General features: G+C 43.6%; 1 protein-coding gene across 1 annotated transcript in view; it reads left to right on the forward strand.

Moving 5' to 3' along the window:
- Nucleotides 1–978: 978 nt before the first annotated feature.
- LOC121189830 (homeobox protein Meis1) overlaps nucleotides 979–19,735 on the forward strand; it is an 82,016-nt gene continuing 63,259 nt past the window's right edge. The window contains exons 1-7 of the mRNA XM_041050298.1: nucleotides 979–1,667; nucleotides 3,457–3,677; nucleotides 4,787–4,928; nucleotides 5,260–5,310; nucleotides 5,891–5,941; nucleotides 7,342–7,488; nucleotides 16,770–16,881. Coding sequence (XP_040906232.1) covers nucleotides 1,656–1,667; nucleotides 3,457–3,677; nucleotides 4,787–4,928; nucleotides 5,260–5,310; nucleotides 5,891–5,941; nucleotides 7,342–7,488; nucleotides 16,770–16,881 — 736 coding nt within the window. The 5' untranslated portion in view covers nucleotides 979–1,655. The remainder of the gene's footprint in view (nucleotides 1,668–3,456; nucleotides 3,678–4,786; nucleotides 4,929–5,259; nucleotides 5,311–5,890; nucleotides 5,942–7,341; nucleotides 7,489–16,769; nucleotides 16,882–19,735) is intronic.

Here is a 19,735-nt window from a genome sequence, read left to right on the forward strand (position 1 = left end):
GACTGGAGCGACCCATTCAGCGCTGCTGTGGGGGAGAGGGACGGACAACATGTGAACTATTATTTAGACATAAAAGATGCTTTAAACAGCTACTGAAACGTTTTCAAGACTTATTTCAAAATTCCGAGCCACACTCGGTGTAAAGATTAAGACTAATTACACCGCTTTTGCATTAAAAAACAATCAATTCTTGAATTTAAATCTAAACGGTTTTCCCAAATAACTTGAAAAAAGTTACATTTGTTGTTCTGTTTATCTGGAATACACAGTTTTGCAAGCATCTCAGGCCGTGCGTTTCCTGTCTTAAATCTTATTTATACTAATGCAAAGGCAGAAACAAATGGACTGAAGAGAAGTTGGTGATGAGCTCCAAGAGGCCCAAAACCTGCAAGACTGGATTCTGGCTACAGCACACAGCATGGATTTCATGCAGACATGATGTTGACAGCCTATCAGAAGCCTGAGCTGACTATAAAACTATTCAGATGAACTGGTTTTACACCTGTAATTTAACTCGCGATGATGGAAACGAAACGATTGATTATAAAGTTAAATCCAGTCCAAACCTAATCCACAGTTCAGACCATAAAGGCTCCTGACAACAAACCTGACAATGCCTCACATCCAAGTTGAAAGCAGGTTCAATAAGTCGTAAAAATAAGTGTTTACAAGCAGAGTGGTGGATGCTGAGGGCGTCATCCGCGAAATTCAGACGTCTCAGCGTTTACAAACGAGTCCAGACTGAAGAATAAAGTCAGTTTATGAGGATGAGACATGAAGCTGGAGTCATAGGTGGATATTCTCTGTTTATCCCTGTGTTGTTCCAGCTCGCTGTGCGGCTGGCTGGGCTCTCAGAGTCCTCCCACCCCCCCCTCCTCTCCGCACGACTTGCTGCAGCCCGGTGCGTTGTGTAAGACGCGACCTGTTATGGCCACCACTACTTCCGGGTTTCAGCAGTCTGGTCGAGATCCTCCGCTCCTCCTCAGCTCAACACACACATCCATTGTACACAAACGGGCAGGCGGCTCACGCATACACACGCACTCACACACATGCAGACACATACACACACTCATATACGCACACACGCACAGCATCGATCGTGGCTCCTTTAAGAAAGCCTAAGCCAGAATTATCACCCCACCTCCTCTTGATCTCTAGACGCTTTTGCATAAGAAAATCAAGCCGGGAGCCGAGAGTGATCAAAGAAAACGAGAGGAGAGCTGCTTCATTTTTTAACTGTGATTGTGACCATTAACATTTAGGTGGTGCCGATCCCGTGGAGACGCGCGTCGGACCATCATTCATCCGGTACTTTTGACAAGCCCTCGCGTTTTGACTGACAGGCGGAGTGGCAAAAAGCCATGAGAGTCGCCAGTTCTGTTTGAGGGGCTATTTTATTTTCACCCTGGTTTTGGGAAAAGGAGTCTGGCGCTGCTGCCCCGAGGATAGCCGAGGACCTATTCGCCGCGCCTGGGCTAAACTTGCGCAGAAATCGGGGACTGGCTTCAGCGTTCCGTGGAAAAAAAGGCAAACGGGATTTTGGCTGAAACATCTTCCCATTTATTTGGATTTTCTTTCTTCATTTCGTCTCCACCCTGGCCTCAGAGGGGATTTATCTAAACTGAAAGGACGACCAGGGAGTGAGGAGGGTTATGGCGCAACGGGTACGTAGAGCTATCCCCCCTAAAAAAAGTTTCTCTAAGTCTACTGTGCTTGAATGCAATCCTGCACTGTAACGTGGCTTAATGACACACATACCCGCACGGACACACACTCGCGGCGAAAGTTTCTGCCGTCTTGCTGACACATGGAGACACAATTTCATGTTTGTCGTCTATTGGCACGGTATTACGCGCGGCCGCACTCGTTTGCTCCACAAACCGGCCCACCGAGGGACATTGGAAGCGTGATCATATCTCACATCGGCTATGTTTTTTAGATTAGTTATGACAGGCCAGTTACTGGAAGCGAAATGGGGGGAGGGCATAGAGGCAAAACAAATCTCCTCATTTCTCCTCGGACTGTTCCGTCAAGATTTCATATTCAGCGGAGCGTTTATGAGCAAAACAAAAATCCTCACTTCGCCGTTAGTTCTGCTTCATCCTACGACTTTACACCGCGAAGTGTTGCTGAAACACGCAATATTAGCATAATGCCAGTGAGGCAGTTTTTTTAGTAATGAGGTGATGACAAACGCTTTGATTCATACACTCCACGACTGCTTCAGAACAGCGGCTGGATCTTCACGCGGATAGTAAACAGAGTAAAAGCGGAGATGTGAGGGACACACTGGGCACATTTAGCTGCTTAGTTTGGCACTGGAGCTGCACCACGCTGGGGTTTGCACCTCTTTGCCTTTAGGGTCGAAATGCTCAGCTTTAAGTGATAATGCTTTTTACTCTCTCCCCGGCACTTGTTTGTCACTTTCAGAGAGCATTATCAATAATTCAAGCCCTTTTAAAAAAAGTCTGTTAAAGAAGCAAACCTCAAAGAAAGATTTCATTTCAGCTTTTGCAAACTTTTAATAAAATAACTAATTAATAACTGTCAGACAATAACGTAACGGACCACAGTCCATCATTTAACTCAAAGCTGACGCGTGAAAAAAAAGTTTGAATCTCCAGCTCCGGTTTAACGTCGTCTGAAAAACACAACACGCGTTTACTTGCTTTTGTTGCATGCACTAATCACAGTGTGCTTGATAGGTAATAACATGCTGCACAATTATGAGCCTTTAAAATTAGAAAACACTGCAATTAACAGGTTTAAGTCATTTGTCGTTGTACACAGTGAAAACACAATATAAAACCCAATTACTGCCTGGTGAATGATAATGACAATAATAATATGCATGATAACAACTGAGCCACGTTGCTTTAGTTTTACTATTTTTTTTTTTAGTCCCAGTAATTGTGAACACAGAATAATTCAGATTTATTTTTCCTGTGAGCTACAACAGTCACGGTGAATAAGCAGAGAACAAAAGTAGTTTTCACTTCAGAACGCTGTAGTTTTCCTGCAGTAAACAATGTCCTGTTTAACAGGTCACTTCGACTTCAGTCTGTAAAACTTGTTTTCTTGAAAACTATAAAAAACAAAATCAAGCAGCTCAGGGGTATAGGGTTTAGGGTATTCCTCTTGTTGTGCATGTTTTAAAAGTATCAGTAGTTTGAAAGGAAGCAAAAAGAGGCAGCTCAGTGCACTTTTAATCAAGAAGAAATGTTGAAACATGTCGACTGGTTTTGGAAATTAATGAGACTATTTCGCTCAGTTGACAGATTTTTAGTTTGTTCCTTTAAAATAAAAGCACGTCTTTGGCTTTCACTTCTCCAACTTTAAAGAACTTTTATAATATTTTCCTGACTTGTGGTTTCATAGCAAAGTTATAACCAGAGTCTGATATATGCTTGTGCATGTCTGTTCACTGTGGACCCGCGTGTTTGCTGTGTGCAGTACGAAGACTTGCCCCACTACGCGATGGACGGGGTGGGCATCCCGACCACCATGTACGGAGACCCGCACGGCGCCCGGTCCATGCAGGCGGTGCACCTCAACCACGGGCCCCAGCTGCACTCTCACCAGTACCCGCACACCGCCCACACCAACACCATGCCTCCCAGTATGGGCTCCTCCGTTAACGACGCTCTCAAGAGAGATAAAGACGCTATATACGGGTAGGTGCAAGCCTCCGGTCCGCGGGGAAACTCGCTCTCTGGCGGGCAGGCCCCGGAAGGGGCAGCCGGGGTGGACTAGTGGGTGCGAAGTCAGTCCTGTAGCAGGGAAAACACCGGCTCAGTGTCCGGTACAGCCGTGTGTCCCGGTGAAGTGTTTATGCACAGGCGCTAAGAGAGAGTGGGGCTGCACGGGGCTTTTGTTGTTCTTTAATTTTTGCACAGTTTGGAATTTTATGCTTTTAGCGTCAGTCATGTTTACCACATGTTTCTGCTGAGTAAACAACTGAACAAACACCAGAGGAGTAAAAAGAAAACTTGTGGAGGCTGTCTCATGGATGTCCTGTTGGTTAGCCTTTCACTGTAAAATGTATTTTGACTCTTAAGAATAATAATGAGACAAAGTCCCATTTAATTGCAACTTGTACGTATTTTTAGAATTTAACTTGCTTAGTTTCTTTTTACCTTTCGTCGTTTATTATGAGCAAAATAATTACTTCTTCTCTTTTAATCATTTGAATTAATGTGCCTGGCCTCAGTAAATTAAAAAAATATATTATGTTTGAGGGAAATCTCATATGTGCATGTCATTTATTATTTTACAGAAGTTCATGAAAAATTCTAAGCATTATATTTTCACGGTGACTGAACATGCCACTAACAGTGTCACCATTTTACGCCATAAAGACACAACTTTAGGAGACATATTGCCCTTAAAAGCGTTACCAGGCTGCGCGTATTTACTCTGATGACTGATACAATAAATAATACACAAATGTGCGCGCATTTAGCCACCTACAGCTTCAGAGGATTTTACCAAACACACACACACACACACACGCCTTTGAGCCAAACGGAGACCTGTGCAAGAAATTGTTTGACTGACTCTAAAGCTTTTATGCTATTAGGCGCGCCTAGATTTAATCACAGAAGTCTGCCCGGTGTTTGCAGCCCTTCTCCGAGCCTCTGCATAATATAATAGCACAGGCTGCAGCAGCAGTCCCCATGGGCGAGTTGCTGAAGAGTAGCATGGCTGGCTAAATCTAGCCTGGAGTAGTCTTGACCCCGGCGCTGTTCTCTCTGGTGACATTTGCTATTGTGTGTGTTCCCAGGCACCCCCTGTTCCCCTTGCTTGCACTGATTTTTGAGAAATGTGAATTAGCGACTTGCACCCCCAGAGAGCCCGGGGTGGCGGGAGGAGACGTCTGTTCATCGGAATCTTTCAATGAAGACATAGCAGTGTTTGCAAAACAGGTCAGGAGAGTTTGACTTTTTTTTTTTTTTTTTTTTAATCTGCATGCTCGGGCTGGTCGAGCTCTTACTTGCATGCACAACGTGTGGAGCTCTGACTTTTGTGCGTAAAGTTAAATCTGCGTTGAAAACAAATAAAACAACATTTCGCCGATTAAAAAAAGTTCATATTAAAAATGCTTTAATTTCATTTAGTGTTTGCTGTGCGTAAAGTGAAAATTAATACACTGTTATTTCAGCACTTGCATGTTATATTTAATCTTACATTATATATTATTTATAAGTTTAGAATAGTTTATGTTCATGTGTTTTATGAAAATGTTTTTGCTTTTAGATTCGGGCAGAAAAGCCTTTATTTTCATCGAATCCAGAATTGGATAATCTGGTAAGATACATAATGTTTACATTATTTTTTTCATGTCATTAACTAGATTTCTCATAGTTGATCAGAGTTTTGAATGTAGCAGCTGTTGTTTGCATGTATATCGGCAGGCTGTACATATGTGTCAAGAGAACCATGTGGTGCTGAAAATTTAAAGCAGGATTGGAGGTGATGTTCCTCTTTTTGGGCTGTTTGATATCACGATGGCCCCCGGTTGTATCTGCAGATGAAGGGCCACTGTTTGACAGCTGTCACAAACCTTTGAACTCTGTTGGAAAGTTATTCTATTCATGCTTTTCACTTCGTGCAGTTTGGTACTTTGGATGTGATATGAGAATAACGTTTTCCTCACGACTAGTTGGTGGCTAATAGATCTCTGACTCTGAGGCTTATTGCAGCGCCGGTCTGTACTGTATGCCTGCTCTCCATATTGCAATAACGTCCAAGTTTAATATCAGTTCCACATAAAATCCATCCACATGAATATTTTCCTCGTCTGAGGTTACTTGTATCAGAAAAACGTGCCTGTTTAATATCAAGAGATGTGAGCAGCTCATTTTTTATTGTTATTTTAAATTTTCAGATGATTCAAGCCATTCAAGTTTTACGATTTCATCTTCTGGAGCTGGAGAAGGTAATATTCTCTCGTCATTTCTGTCCAGTGTGCCACTTCAGACCTATGGGCTGAATTTGCATAAATGTATTTTTGCTAGTCGGTTATAATTAGCGTCAAAATCAATCATGGGGCCATTTCTCTTCCGCGTTTAATCACGACGCAAGCTGTTACAACTGGAACGGATATCACTGTGCCCAAATCTCCCCGCATGTTTTAATGAAGTTTAATGCTGGCAGAAATTGCATGCAAGGTGAAACATATAGGCGAACTTTGCGGGTTTTAGAAATGATTCTTTGTGGAGGGCAAAAGGCCCCAGGCAGCCATCTGTGGATAGAAGGAGTGGTGGGTGTAAAACTCTTGATTTGTCTCCGTATCAGATGGACTACAGTGGTCTCTACAGTCAACTTTAACCTGAACTTTAACACTATGAAACATTATCAAATCTGTTTAAAGTTTTAGTTTTAGAACTCATCTCTGCGTGCACTGCTTTCCTCACAGATCTTGCAGTCTGTAACACAGGTTGTAGCCTGTATAAAAGCTGTATATTGTGCAGCTATAAAGAAAACTCAGCAGGCTGATTAAAGTTTAAGGTGGATTGCAGTTTTCTGTCTCTCTGCCCGCGCGTCTGACGTTTTTGTTTTACTCATGCAGCAGGATGCGCCGCATTGGCAGTGATAATGTAATAAGTAGACGAAATTAAACAGTTTACCTTAAATGTCAGTCAAGCGGGTCACCCTCCTCTAATGGCCACTACCCGGGGCACCGATGATGAATTTAACACGGGTGTTGAGTGCGTTGTAGCCCCTGAGCCCTCTTGTCACTGTCAATTTTCGACGATATCTCTATTTTGAGAGGAGGGGGGAAATAAATAAATAAATAAAAAATAAAGTTACAGTCACAGTTCGGATGGAGCGCACTGCCACCACGGCACGGCACGGCACGGGAACAGGACACATCTTAGCCTGGAGGAGTCCAAAGGGATCTTATTTCATTGTTTTTATTATTTCTGAGCAAAGGTGAAAATGTATTAAAAATAAAACACACCATTTTTTGGAGGCAAAATAAATAAAATTTAGTTTTGACATTTTTTATAATTTATCTACAAAAGTAATAAAATGTTGTCATTGATCAGTCGTCGGTTCATGTTAACTCTATTTAAAATATTTAAATATTTTAAAAGCAGCAACTGTGCTGTGATCGTCAGGTTTTTCCAAATTGCCCAGAAAACACTTCGGGGCTCTTTTGCATGTCAAAGGGTGTCGTGCGTGTGCGTGCATGTGCATGCGCGTGTGTGTGTGTGTGTGTGCGCGCGTGTGTTGGTGTGAGTTGGGGCGGTGTTGTGGTTGCACATGTCACCGCTGTGTGATGATGTCCCTTTTGGGGTGAGTGTGTGACGCCTCTGCCTTCTGCCCCTGTAGGTACACGAGCTGTGTGATAATTTCTGTCACCGGTACATAAGCTGCTTGAAAGGCAAGATGCCCATCGACTTGGTCATAGACGACAGAGAGGGCGGGTCCAAATCAGACAGCGAGGAAATCACAAGATCATCGGTGGCCCTTGATCAGGTACATCCCTCTCTCTCCCTCTCCCTCTCTCTCTCTCCCTCTCTCTCCCTGTGTGTGTGTGTGTGTGTGTGTGTGTTCTCCCTGCTGGTTATTCAGCTATTCTGGGTCACTACTCCGCTGCGCTGTTATTTGCATATGATTAGGGCCGTTTTACATTCCATCCATCGGAATGAAAAATTTTCTGAATAATGTTGCTATTATTGGTCCATTAAGACTTGCACCCGGAACAGACCTGGGAAGATTAGCTGGAAAAAGCATCGCCACAAACTTGACCTGTTCCATGTCGATTTTAATTTAGTGTCTCTCCCCATTTTTCTCTCCCTTCCGTCTCTTTTTTTGAAACAAAACGAAACGTTATCAGATCCTCTCTGCTGTGAAGCTCAGGAGACAGAGCAGCAGCAGCAGGATGGGCTGCAGACTGTGGTTTAGGTGCCTGGGTTTCTCCACTGTGAAGTTCACGGTTCATTACGCGTCTTGTCAGTATTTTTCCTTAGACATGAGTGCACATTGCTTATCGAGACCCCTCCTCTGCTCCTCCTTTATTTCGCTCAGAGCGCACGGATTCAGCGCCAATAAGAACGTTTATTTTCGAAAGCTATAGAAGCAGCGGGTATTAAAGGTAGATTAGGGAGTGTTTCCTTTTGTGGAGATATCAGAGATAACCACAGCCTTCATTATGTGCTCCACTGACTGTTGGCACTCCGGGGACATTGTAGTGTGCGCACAGGCATGACCCTAATGGTCCACACACTGCCGTTAAATAATGATAACAGCAACCGATGATTAGAATTATGCAAATCTGGATTTTCGGCCATTAATAGCTGGAGTCATTTGTGCAGGAGACATGGTTGCAGGCTATGAGACCGTGTTTCAATAAGTTAAACTATCCCAGAGTTTTAAGGAATGGCTTAGGAGAGAAGCGGTTATAACCTATGGATACCGACGAGGGGAAAAAAAAATCAAGTGTCCAAATTAAAGGGATTAGGCTAGTTGGATAGTCCGACATAAAAAGTAATGAAGCGATTAGGCTAAATAATTTAAATCCGCGGACTTCCATATGGTTGAGTGGCTGGTCTGAGTGGAGAGAGAGGCAGCCACCGGCTTTTATGTTCTGGGCTCAATGGCTGGACTGGGAGCGGACTGGGGCCCGACTGGGAACAACCCCACCCCGCCGCGCAGGCACTCCTCCATCCCCGGCCCTTATGTCTGATTATGGAAATGAGAAAGATCACCCGGAAGATAATACTTCATTTAATCCAGAAACAGAATTAAATAACACAGACGCCACTTGTGCATTTAAGTGTCTCTTTGAACGGCTTCTTGTATTCTCTCGGGGATTCAGTTGTCAAAAGTTTTTTTTTTTTTTTTTTCATAGATAGGTCAGGACATGGAATGAAGCCTTATGGTATATAGATGTGGAAATAGGGTGTGTTAAAACCCTTGGGTTTCTAGGTATATGAAGAAAATTATGTTGTGCTTGGGGCACTGATGCGGATCTTTAATTGACTGTAAGATGAAGACATGGCCTAATTTAATATAATGATGGTCTCTCCATATAGCCAATTCAGGACTAATCCACATAAGCTTATGTTTACTCAGACAGAATCATATAAATGACCTACAGGCATAGTTTGCATTAAAATGCAGGGAAAACTTTTTGACAGATGTGTAATATTGAGGGATGGGCTGATGTTCCACTACGATAACATGGAGACTGTCCACAGCAGCAGGCTGTGTGTAAATGGGCATATCCAAACAGGGAGAGGGTGCATGCTTCACACTGCTGAATACTCATATTGTCAATCTAATGGCACTGCACTTCATGACTTACTTGCGGCTGGAATATATATTTTTTTGAATTTTGTGGGCTATTTTTGTGTGACATCTTATCTGCAGTTGTTAGGCAGTGACATCCTTAACGAATTTGCGTTGTGTGTGCATTATCTCTTTCCATATGTATTTTTAATATATGCCCTCGGGCATAAAGTTGAAGTGGACTGGAAAAAAAATACTGAGAATTTGCACAAAAGAACAATGTTAACAAGACTGAGAAAGCAGGCTCATTTATTCATAAAGCAATTTATTCCAGTGAGGCGACTGTAGCAGAGGAAAAAAAAAAGAAAAAACTTTGAATTTATTAAACTCAACAATCCAACAACGCTGACTTTCTTTGCTGCATTATGCGCCCTTGCGTCATGACAGTAATTTTCGGAATATTCTTTACATGTCTTTACATTGTTTTCCTCGTCTGCCTATGCAGGCAAGTATGGAGGGACGCTGAGCGCCCCTTTCAAAAGAAAGCAGAGCATAGCTGAGAGGTGAAAAAGTCAGAGAGGCTCTGCGCTGGCTTGTGAATGCGGCCCAGCCAGTTTGGGCTCACCCTCCTGTGTTTGTATGTGTCTTTCTGTGTAGGTGTGTATGTGTGTGTGTGCGCGCGCGAGTGTGTACAGGCTGTGTGCATGCATCCGTCTACAAGTGTATGCATATATGTGCATGTCTGTGTGTTTGTGTGTACGCTGCTGTGTGTGCATGTGTGTGTATGTGTGTGTGCTCAGACTGGCCTGATGAATGCAGCACCCCCCTCAGGTGCTATGTGAGTGGAGTGACTGGTTAGCACCAGTTGGACTTTCTTAACCCTTTCCCTGCCGCTCCCTGGAGAGCTTCCCACCATGTTTGCCTCATTTCTGCACTGGAGCAGCTCATTTTCAGTTGCCCCGTTAGACATATACGTCCTGCTTTGAGCTCAGCCGTATATAAACATAAAAGGCACAGTAAAATTCTGGTATTCTGTGTGAATTTTGCGGAGGCCTTTAATGTGGAAAGGCTTGCGTCCGCACTGAATATGGCCGCGTCTCTCTCAGTCCTCTTGTTGTTGTTGTGGAAATGTGGCGGTAGGCGCTCTGCTGATTGCCATCCCTCTATGCCTGGCACACATGTTCACCTCAGCCTACAGAAGCGGGGAGGTATTTCCACGCCGCTGTACGTCATTTGCACAGTTGCCTTTAATTGCACAGAGAGCATGGGGAGGGGCACGGCAATTTGCTAATGAACTCTGAGGGCCCGGGCTCTCCACTGTAGAGCAGAACACTACTAATAGTGCTGAGGACTCTCTCCAAGTCTCAAGAGCTCCTCTACTTGATTGAGCCATGCAGGCTGAAGTGCGGCTGGAAATAATTGAAATTTCCCTTAAAAATATTCTCCGCCTGACTTTTTGGGGATGTGTGCGAGTCTTAAACGATTATGGATGCTCAGCAGTTGATCTGTTGAGTTAGTTTAGTTTTTTTTTTTTAACATTAGAGAGGATTTGTGGAACGTGATTTTTTTTTTTGTGTGTGCATGTGCTTTTGAAATCATGTAAAAAGAATGTGGAATAATCTACAATCTGAAATAACAACTATACATTTGGGATCTGCTGCTTTTTTTCCCTTATATCCCACACAATCTTTCCTAAACAAACCCTGCCTGTGTGAGCTTAGTGTTGTGGTCACTGTTTAAGAATTTACTCTTGATAGCGCTATCGCGGTATCTTTTCCCAACAATTGGCACTGCTATGCCATACAACTGCTGGTTTCCAGGTCAGTGAGACCCAGCAGTGTTGGTTTAGGTAACTCTGGCGGTCAAAGAGTGACCCCTGCACCCCCCTCCTCCTAACTCAATGGAAACCCTGACCGCTGGGGTCAGCCACAATTTTCCTAATCAGTACACTGCTATCGCTAATCTATCCGCTTCTCGTTGAAGTATGGATCGAGTTACACCTGACTTAACAGGCGCCCACTCTCTCTCTTTTTTTCATCCCCTCTCTCTCCTACAGTGGCACGCTGCTGTTCTTCATACAAACTTTTGAATCATTGTGGTGATTGTTGGTAATCGCAGCTTTTGTAGTTGAATAGAGGAGAGGTTTGACCCCCACTCGCCCCCCTCCCTCCTTTGCACCCCCCTTCCTCCTTCCCCTCTCCTGAACTCCCCTTTTTTCTCCATTGGGGAGTGAATGTGGGGCGGCTGTTAAGGATTCAACAAGTGATACAAAGAGGAGACCACGTGACTTGTGTGTTTCTTAGCCTCTTCATTATTGTGGTGGAATAGCAAGTAGGGGTGATTCTGATTAAGCAAATCAAGGCCAGAGTGACTTCAAAGAATAGGAACGTCAGGAGCTTCTTATGTGCCTTCGTATATTTTCACACCACGGTGCATTTGGGTTTTTTTTTTTTTTTTTGTACGAGATTCTGGATTCTTTCGGTTGATTTATTAGTTGTTTTTAAATCATGCATTATTGCTGGAAACTAGTCCTTAGTGGAGCCGCACTGTGTCACAGATACTCTGTTGTGATAGCCACAAGATCCCAATTGCAAATAAAGTTCTTGGCTAATGTCTCGTGTTACTTATGATGGGCGGCCATGTCTGTCCCCGAGGCCTGCTGTGGTTTCTTTGGCTAAGTAAACAATAACCTGGCTTAACACATGTGTACTTAGCTAATGGAAAGTTCCTCTCCCCCTTAACCCCCTGCAAGCCTCTGACAATGGCCACCGTCACAAACAGCCCGTCTCCAAGGAATCCACAGAGAACATCCCGGCGCAGGGGCTGTAAGTCAAGCTAGGCTAAGGCTAACGAAGAAACCACAGCAAAACATGTCATTAAGAAATTACGCCTGCCTTTTCATTCACAAGTGAAAAAAAAAAAAAAAGAATATGCTCTGTTCGGGGTTAGATAGCATGGAGGGGAAGGCACTCAAGTTAATGTTTTTGTTTGGATTTCAGCTCACAGAGAGTAAACAAGGAGTCTATAGCGAGAGCTGAAGTGGAAGAGGCCACAGAGAAAGAAAGTCAGAAAGAAAATCAGTTTCCGTGAGTGTCATCTAAATGGACTTTGAAAGCTCTGGTAATTATCTCAAACATGTAATTATCTTTGGTTGTCTCTATGAGGTTAACCTACCGGTTTTAAAAAGCCGATTGAAGAGTACCTGACGGCTATTCAATGTAGCATACTTTACTTACTCAAGAGACCAAATCCAGTTTTCTCTCTCACCCCCTTCAGCAATTATAAGGTTATTTCTTCTTTCTTTGTCTATTGTGAAGAGTTAGGGAGGAGTGGGAGTGCAGAACAGAACGGGAGGGAGGGGGTCTTTTGCTTTTCTTTTTCTTTCTTTTTTTTTGCACCATGCATACCATTATCAGCCCCTCTTTTCATTTTGGAACTACTAATATTGCAGCAAGGGGAGGAGAGGGGTGGAGAGAGCAGAGAAAGCAGAGGTAGTTCGGCAAGTGCTCGTCTGGCTGGTTATCAGAGAGGCAGATCCTGCTTTATCTAGTCACAGCGGAAAGCAAAGTAAACAAGAGTTTACAATAGCTGCCTTTTCAGGCCCTTTCTCCCAACAGCTTCTCCACCAGCGTTCAGCAGAGTGGGAGAATGTGTCCGGAGTTATTGCAGGCCATCTCGCTGCTACAACACATGGCATTCTCACAGATTTCAAGTTGAGGAAGCAGCGCTGTTGCAAAGGTCAAAAATGTGTTAAAGAAAATGTGTTAAAGAAAACAACTGCAGAGAACAGATGCACCAAAGCATTCTGGGGGATGGAGTAGCCCAACTGTCATCTTTGATTCAGATGTACCACCACTGAAGAGTGTACGTGTGGGGGGTTATTTGGATATTTATGTCTGTGCCGTTAAGTATGCACATATGATTATTCCCACACGCTTGCTGGCACAGAGTGAAAAGTAAATATCCATATCATCACAAAAGATATTTCAGAGTGAGGCAAGAAGAGAGGGTGGGGGGCAAAGCACAACAACCTTAACCATTTTCTTTATTATTGCAAATGAATTGGCAAGGCAACATTTCTTGCATGAGCGCTTGTATGATATGGGGCCTGGCACAGCGAGAAAGGGAAGCCCCCCTTGCATCTTAGACGCGGCACAATGAGAATGCATTGGATTGGAATGCCTCACCGATCATAGCGGAATCAGAATTTCCAGCAAGGAAAATCTTTTCATGGTGAATTAGGGTGGTGGAGGGAAGAAAAATGGTAATGAAAAAAAAGAAAAAGAAAAAAAAAAGGTATGCATGGCTCACAAACAGGGTTCCCTCGGCTTGGCGCTGCAGATTTAAGAACTTTAGCTAAAGCTAGGCAGAATAGAATGTGGAAAATTGAATTTACTAAACAATTAAGCTTTGAATTAATCTACATCCTGCACAGGAGAGAGGGCGAGAGAGAGGCAGGGAGAGAGAGAGTGAGAGAGAGAGAGAGAGAGAGGGAGAGAGAGAGAGAGAGAGAGAGAGAGAGTGAGACCACAGTGGCTCATTAAGGGGACAGAATAAATCAAGTGTGTGCTGTATATGCAGAGGGACAGCGCTCTCTCTCTCTCTCTCTCTCTGTCTCTCTCTCTGTTTCCTCGAGCTTCACCTTGTGAATTTGCATATCCCACTTTTTAAAGGTGGGCCTCTGCATCGTGTGCTATAGTCCTGTTGGCAGAGGGTGTGTGTTTTTTGTCGCTGTGTGTCTTGTGGTGAAGGTGTGTGCTTTTGTTAAATAGGGACTGTGAGTTTGGCGGTTCTGTGATGTTTGCATAAGGTAGATAAAAAGTATTTGTGCGAGCGTGTGTACAAGCTAAGTGACCAAAAAAGTGTTTTAGTGTCTGCGTGGGTGTGTATGCACATGCAGCGTGACCTGTGTGCACTGGTGTGTGTGTGTGTGTTGGTCGGTTGTGTGATCTCAGCTGTGTGTATATTAATTGCGTGTTAGATCAGCGCTGGGCCTGTTCGGTCCAAGGGTGGCCTGTGATTATAAATAAACTCCCTGTCCCCGCGGAGATGCCACCAGGTCCTGTCTCAGCCCCGCCCCCTTTCCCATGGGGCCTCAGCGGCCACCTCCCAGCAGGCATAGCGGTCTTTTGTTCAATTACAGCTAATGCAATAGTTTGCCATTTCCCCCTCCACTTTGTAATTATATTTTCAAGTGGAATTTGTTACAGAATTAAAACAAAAAGAAAATGAAAAAAAAAAAAAACATCCTTTTTGCGAGCTGGGGCTCTTGGGTTTTTTAATACTTGCCGTTCGACGTCCCTCGGGTACTGTGCTATTCTTTTTCACAGAGCTCTGAATAAACAAGTTCTGCTCATTTTTAAAAGCTGCACTTTTGGAGGAGCTGGCAAAAGCCAGTGTTAACTGTTTGCGTGCTGAGCATGTGGTCTGGATTACCTCACTTCTGATGTTCTCTGGAGTTACTCAGTCATGCACGGGTGTTTCATTTTTCACTGTTCTACGGTCAGCAAAAAAGAATTTGTAAGAGGTGGAAAAAAAAGACCCTCTTGGTATCTTATCCCTGTTAAAATCAACGTTTATCTACCCAATCACCATCCTTGTCATGGCTTTGTGCAGTGAATTTCCTCTTTATTGCAAAGCCTCAAAGCCTAATTTGGAAAACAACGATTATATCGTCCATGTAAGCACTGGATTATAATTTCATAGCCCAGGAACATCAAATGGGCTCTAATAGAACCCAAATGTGTTGAATTTGCTGACTTGTATATTTTTTTTCTGTTATTTTATTCCCTTTGCATTTTGTGTAAAACAAACCCTGTGTTATGAATTAATGTGTTCTTTTTTTTATAATGCTAAAACTCAGCTGCAAATTCTCCTCGCAGAGGCAGTGCTGCTCGTTGTATCCCAATTGAAACCAGTTGTTACCCAGTGTGTTTCTCTCCTCTCCTTCCTCTCTTCTTCCGTGTGGGTTTCTATCACTCATTTCGTCACGTAGCCCTAAAAGCGTGATGCAAACACCACATTGCCCCTTGATATCTGCTTCATTTGATTTGACAGAGCAAAGATAGGCTCACACGGGCGGTGGAGGAGGCTCGAGTAAGCGTTTGTGTGCGTACGTTTTGTTTGTTGTGTGTTTGCTTGTGATAGCCCGCTGCGTGTGATAAGACATAAGATTCTATTTCCTTCTATTTTGAAGTCTCTTTTCTCTCCTGTCCTCAGCGCTAATGTTGCCTTTCAGAGGCACTGAGAGATAAGAGGTAACATCTGGTTTGGTTTCAATATTACGAAGCAGCTTCACATGGGGCAGAGTGTGACTTGACTCTGTGTGCGTGGTTGTTAGGTAGTTTATGTGGTGTGTATGTGCTGCATACATGCATAAATGTAAGCACTGAATCTGTTGACGTGTATGTGTGTCGGGATCTTGGTTTTGCTGTGTGTTTGTGTGTGTGCGTCTTCCTTTATCGCCTTGTCTGGACCATTTGCTCCTTACCGTACATTGTGCAGCTGACACTCATCTGGCCTAAGACTGTCCTTTACCCTTACACACATACACGCACACAAGCACACTTAAACAGAGCTTACTATATATAAACCCTGGTCTCCAGAGTCTCTCTTGTCTAGTCAGCTGCTTCTTACGTTTGATTGCACAAACTAGGAGGATATAACTAGTTAGTTAACACCAGTCAGCTCAGTCATATGTCGTTTTTCGTGCAGTCAAAGAGAAAGAAATGAGCTTTTTCATTTTGCTGTATAAAGTTTTAAGTCTGCGCCAGTTTGGTTGCTCATGCAATATTTTTTTTCCTCCATATTTTGTTTGAGGAAAGACTGTGGGAAAACTTGAGCTTATTTGGTTATGTCTCTGCCTTGGCTCTGCTTCCCAAAATGAAATTTAAATACATTAGTGGGATTGGTCATCCATTTTTTTTTTTTTTTTAAATTTCATTTGTGGACAAAACTGAGGATTTATACTTATGTAGCAATACTCTGAGTTATTTACCTCTCTCTCCCTCTGTCTCTGCTCTGCTCTGCTTAGATGACATCACTCCCTGGCACTCGCGGCGGCCTATCTTAAGTTGTAGCTGTTTTGTATTTTCATCTGCTAGTGGTTTGAGCCAAATGGAGGCAGCCGTGGATTGCATGCCTCAGAAAGCTGGGAACTAATACAACATGTTCGCTTGCTCGTTGTCTGGGCCTTTCTCTGCATCGAGCCCCCAATAATCCTCAATCCAGAAGATTGTTGCAGGGGCTCACACACACACACACACTGCGTGACTGGTTCGAGAGCTGGCAAATTATGAATTCTGTTTGGAGTGTGAGTTTGTGTTTTTGTGTGTAGGCTTTCTTCCACGTAATGTACAGTATATGTAGACAGAACTTTTCCAAAGAAGATAATAAAGTATGCAGATTCAAAAAAAAAGAACAACTTATGATGAAAGAAAAAAACAACAGCAAGGAGCTGACTTCAGATCAACTGACTGGCCTCTCTGTTCTCTCTCTCTCTCTCTCTCTCTCTATCTGTACTACAGACGTCCTGGAACAGAGATCATGACGACACAGCGTCCACACGCTCTGGAGGAACACCGGGTCCATCCAGCGGCGGACACACATCACACAGCGGAGACAACAGCAGCGAACAGGGTATGAGGCCGAGTTTCTGCACCTTCGTCACATACATCAGCTAGATTATGTCATAAACATCAAATTTACACGTGATAGAAAACTTCATTATGCTGTCATGTGAGGTTTGGCAGCCTCGTTTTTGCAACAGCTCACAGTTGCTGCAAGTAACTCTCAGAGAGGTCAGAGGTCACGGTCAGGAATATAGGTTCACCTCTGGATTAGGGATTGTCTGCCTTGTTCAGGGACACAGTGGCAGTGCAGACACGGTGTGGTAGATGTCTTTACCCTGGTCAGGAGAGTGATTTCTGTCTTCCTGGTACAACCCTGGCAATTTTTTTATGTCATGCTAAAGTCTTCTAGCATGCAGTTAGCTTTACATCTGAGCCTGTCTGGCTGTGTTTGTGTGCCCCTGCGTGTACCACCTCTCAGACTGCACAGCTCATATTATAAGTACTATTTGACTACATAGTTTGCAGAACTATCTACCAAGTAGATGGCTCTTCTGCTGCTCTATTTCATGTCTCTTTTTTTTGTCATCACTGATTATACTTTAGGAGGATTCATGTTTTAGGAATATTTTGATGTTGTCATAAGAAAATCACCATAAAGCAGTGATTTTTGTGTTTTATCATGGTTTGAAGGATTGCATACACCTGTTCAAGGAAATTCAGGCCCATAAATCCATTTCAGATTCTTCAAAGAATATTGGCAAATACCGCTAAAAACAAGGCTGCTTGTTTTTTTTTTTTCCTACAATATTTGGAAAGCTGACAGGTCGGAGAAGTTTTTCTGACACTGAGGATTAGTCACATCTCATATTAAGAAGCAATGTCTTTGAAGCTTTTAACCCTTAATGCAGGTTGCTTGCATCTTTGACAATCTATGCACTTGAAATGATTCAAGACCAAACATCTCTGGAAAAGAATTAGAGAATTTGAAATGTGAAAGATGTAAAATATGTAAAGAATTTGTTTATGATTTGCTTAATCTTTGTATCTTATGATATTGAGGTTAGCCGCAAATTTAAAGATTTGAATACATTAGTCTAAACTGCCTCTGACCAGACAACTCTGCTGAGGCTTGGTGTATAGAGGAATATGTGTCTGTGTGTGTTTGTGTTAAAGAGAGACAGAGAGAGAGAGAGGGATAGAGAGGCAGCAGTTGGATGATGGGTTGGAGGTGGTGGGGCGGCGCTGCAAACAAACTGTAGGCAAAAAAGCAACTTCATATATTATTGAAGGCGATGTCAAGGCGAGCAGTTTGCAGGGTTGCCAGTGCCAGGAGGCAGAGCCTGGGTGGGAGCAGAGAGCGCCGCCATGCCTTCCACTCCAACGAGCAGCCATTTATATAGTCAACACACACACACACACACACACACTCTGTCTCTTTGTCTCTGTCTGTCTCACACTCATTCTCATCCTCTCTCTTTCTGTGTCTTTCACACACACATTCTCTCTCTCTCACATGCTGTTTGTCCTTCTTTCTCACTCTTCGGCGATGCTCGACAAAGGAGCTGAGGGACTGAGAGGTGAGACATGAGCTGAGATAAAAATGAAAGATAGACAGATGATGTGTAAGAGGAGAACAGGCTTATAAAAATAGTGAAATCAGTGAAATAGGGGAAGACAAAGCAATATAGTGTGTGTGTGTGTTTGTGTGTGTGCACGCTTCTACCTCTGATGACTAATGGTCTGGGGCAGCCAGGCAAGATCTGATTGGTCGCTCTAATGAGTGTGCTCTGTGCCGAGTTTGGGCTCCTGCTTCTCTGACCTTTGCCCTCTATTGACCAAACTGACACTTCATTTTTCACATCTTTCCAATTATAGACCCACTTCTTATGTTGACCCGCCTCCTCTCACTCTCTCTGTCCCTCTCTGTCCCTCTCTCTCTCTCTCTCTCTCTCTCTCTCTCCATCTCCTCATATCTCTCTCTTTTCTCCCTCCGACTCTCCACGGCTATTGTGGGGTTTTGTTTGTTGTTGAAGTTCATTAGAGGGTAAAATGTGGGGTGGTGTGTGTACATATGTGTACATTCTCCATGCGTACGTGTGTTGGTGTGTTTCGGCTTAATGAAGAAGGCGCTTTGATTTGTCCAAGTGTTGTAGATGAGTTGGGAGCCAAACATGATGCACGATGCATGTAGGTATCTGCAGGTCCTCAAACACTCATTCCCTATTTTCAACTGTTAGAAAGCTCATATTTCCACTTGCATTACATGTGTGGCCAAAGGTACATGGTCTCTGTCCGAAACCTGGTGGAAAGCCTTCCCAAAACAGCAGAGGCCATTATAGCAGCACATTAATTCCCACAGTTTTGAAATTAGATTTTTAATAATCACATGTAGGTATAATGGTCCGGTGTCCACATACATTTGGCCATGTAGCATACATTTGTTGCTTCAGGCTTTTACGTGTGCTTTAAGTCCAGAGAGCACTAAACAGCTCTGTCAGGGTCTTTCTGCAGCCTGCAGATATCCTGATGTCGGCCCATGTGTGTGTGTGTGTGCGAGAGATTGCTTTGTTTATGTGGTGTTCATGCAGGCACACACACACACACACACACACACACAAACACACACCGTGCAGAGCATCGGGACACAGTGACAACAGTAAATACCGGAGGACATCTTGGACTGGTTTCAGGTTTATATGGGTTAAGCGCTATCACTGCCACGTCATATTGGCTCTGGCAAATTGTGTGTCAGTCACTTGGTAATCCCAGTAAGCTGGTTATTTATCTGTTTGGCACTTTGCTCGCTCTCTCCCCGACAGCTTCACCCCTCTGTCTCTCCTCCTTCTCTCTTGCGCTCTTTCATCTTCGCATCCTCCCTCTCTTCTCCAGTTTTCCCTTGTCTCCCACCTACTCTCGCGTCT

Source organism: Toxotes jaculatrix, chromosome 11 (assembly GCF_017976425.1).
Source record: "Toxotes jaculatrix isolate fToxJac2 chromosome 11, fToxJac2.pri, whole genome shotgun sequence".
NCBI lineage: Eukaryota > Metazoa > Chordata > Actinopteri > Toxotidae > Toxotes > Toxotes jaculatrix.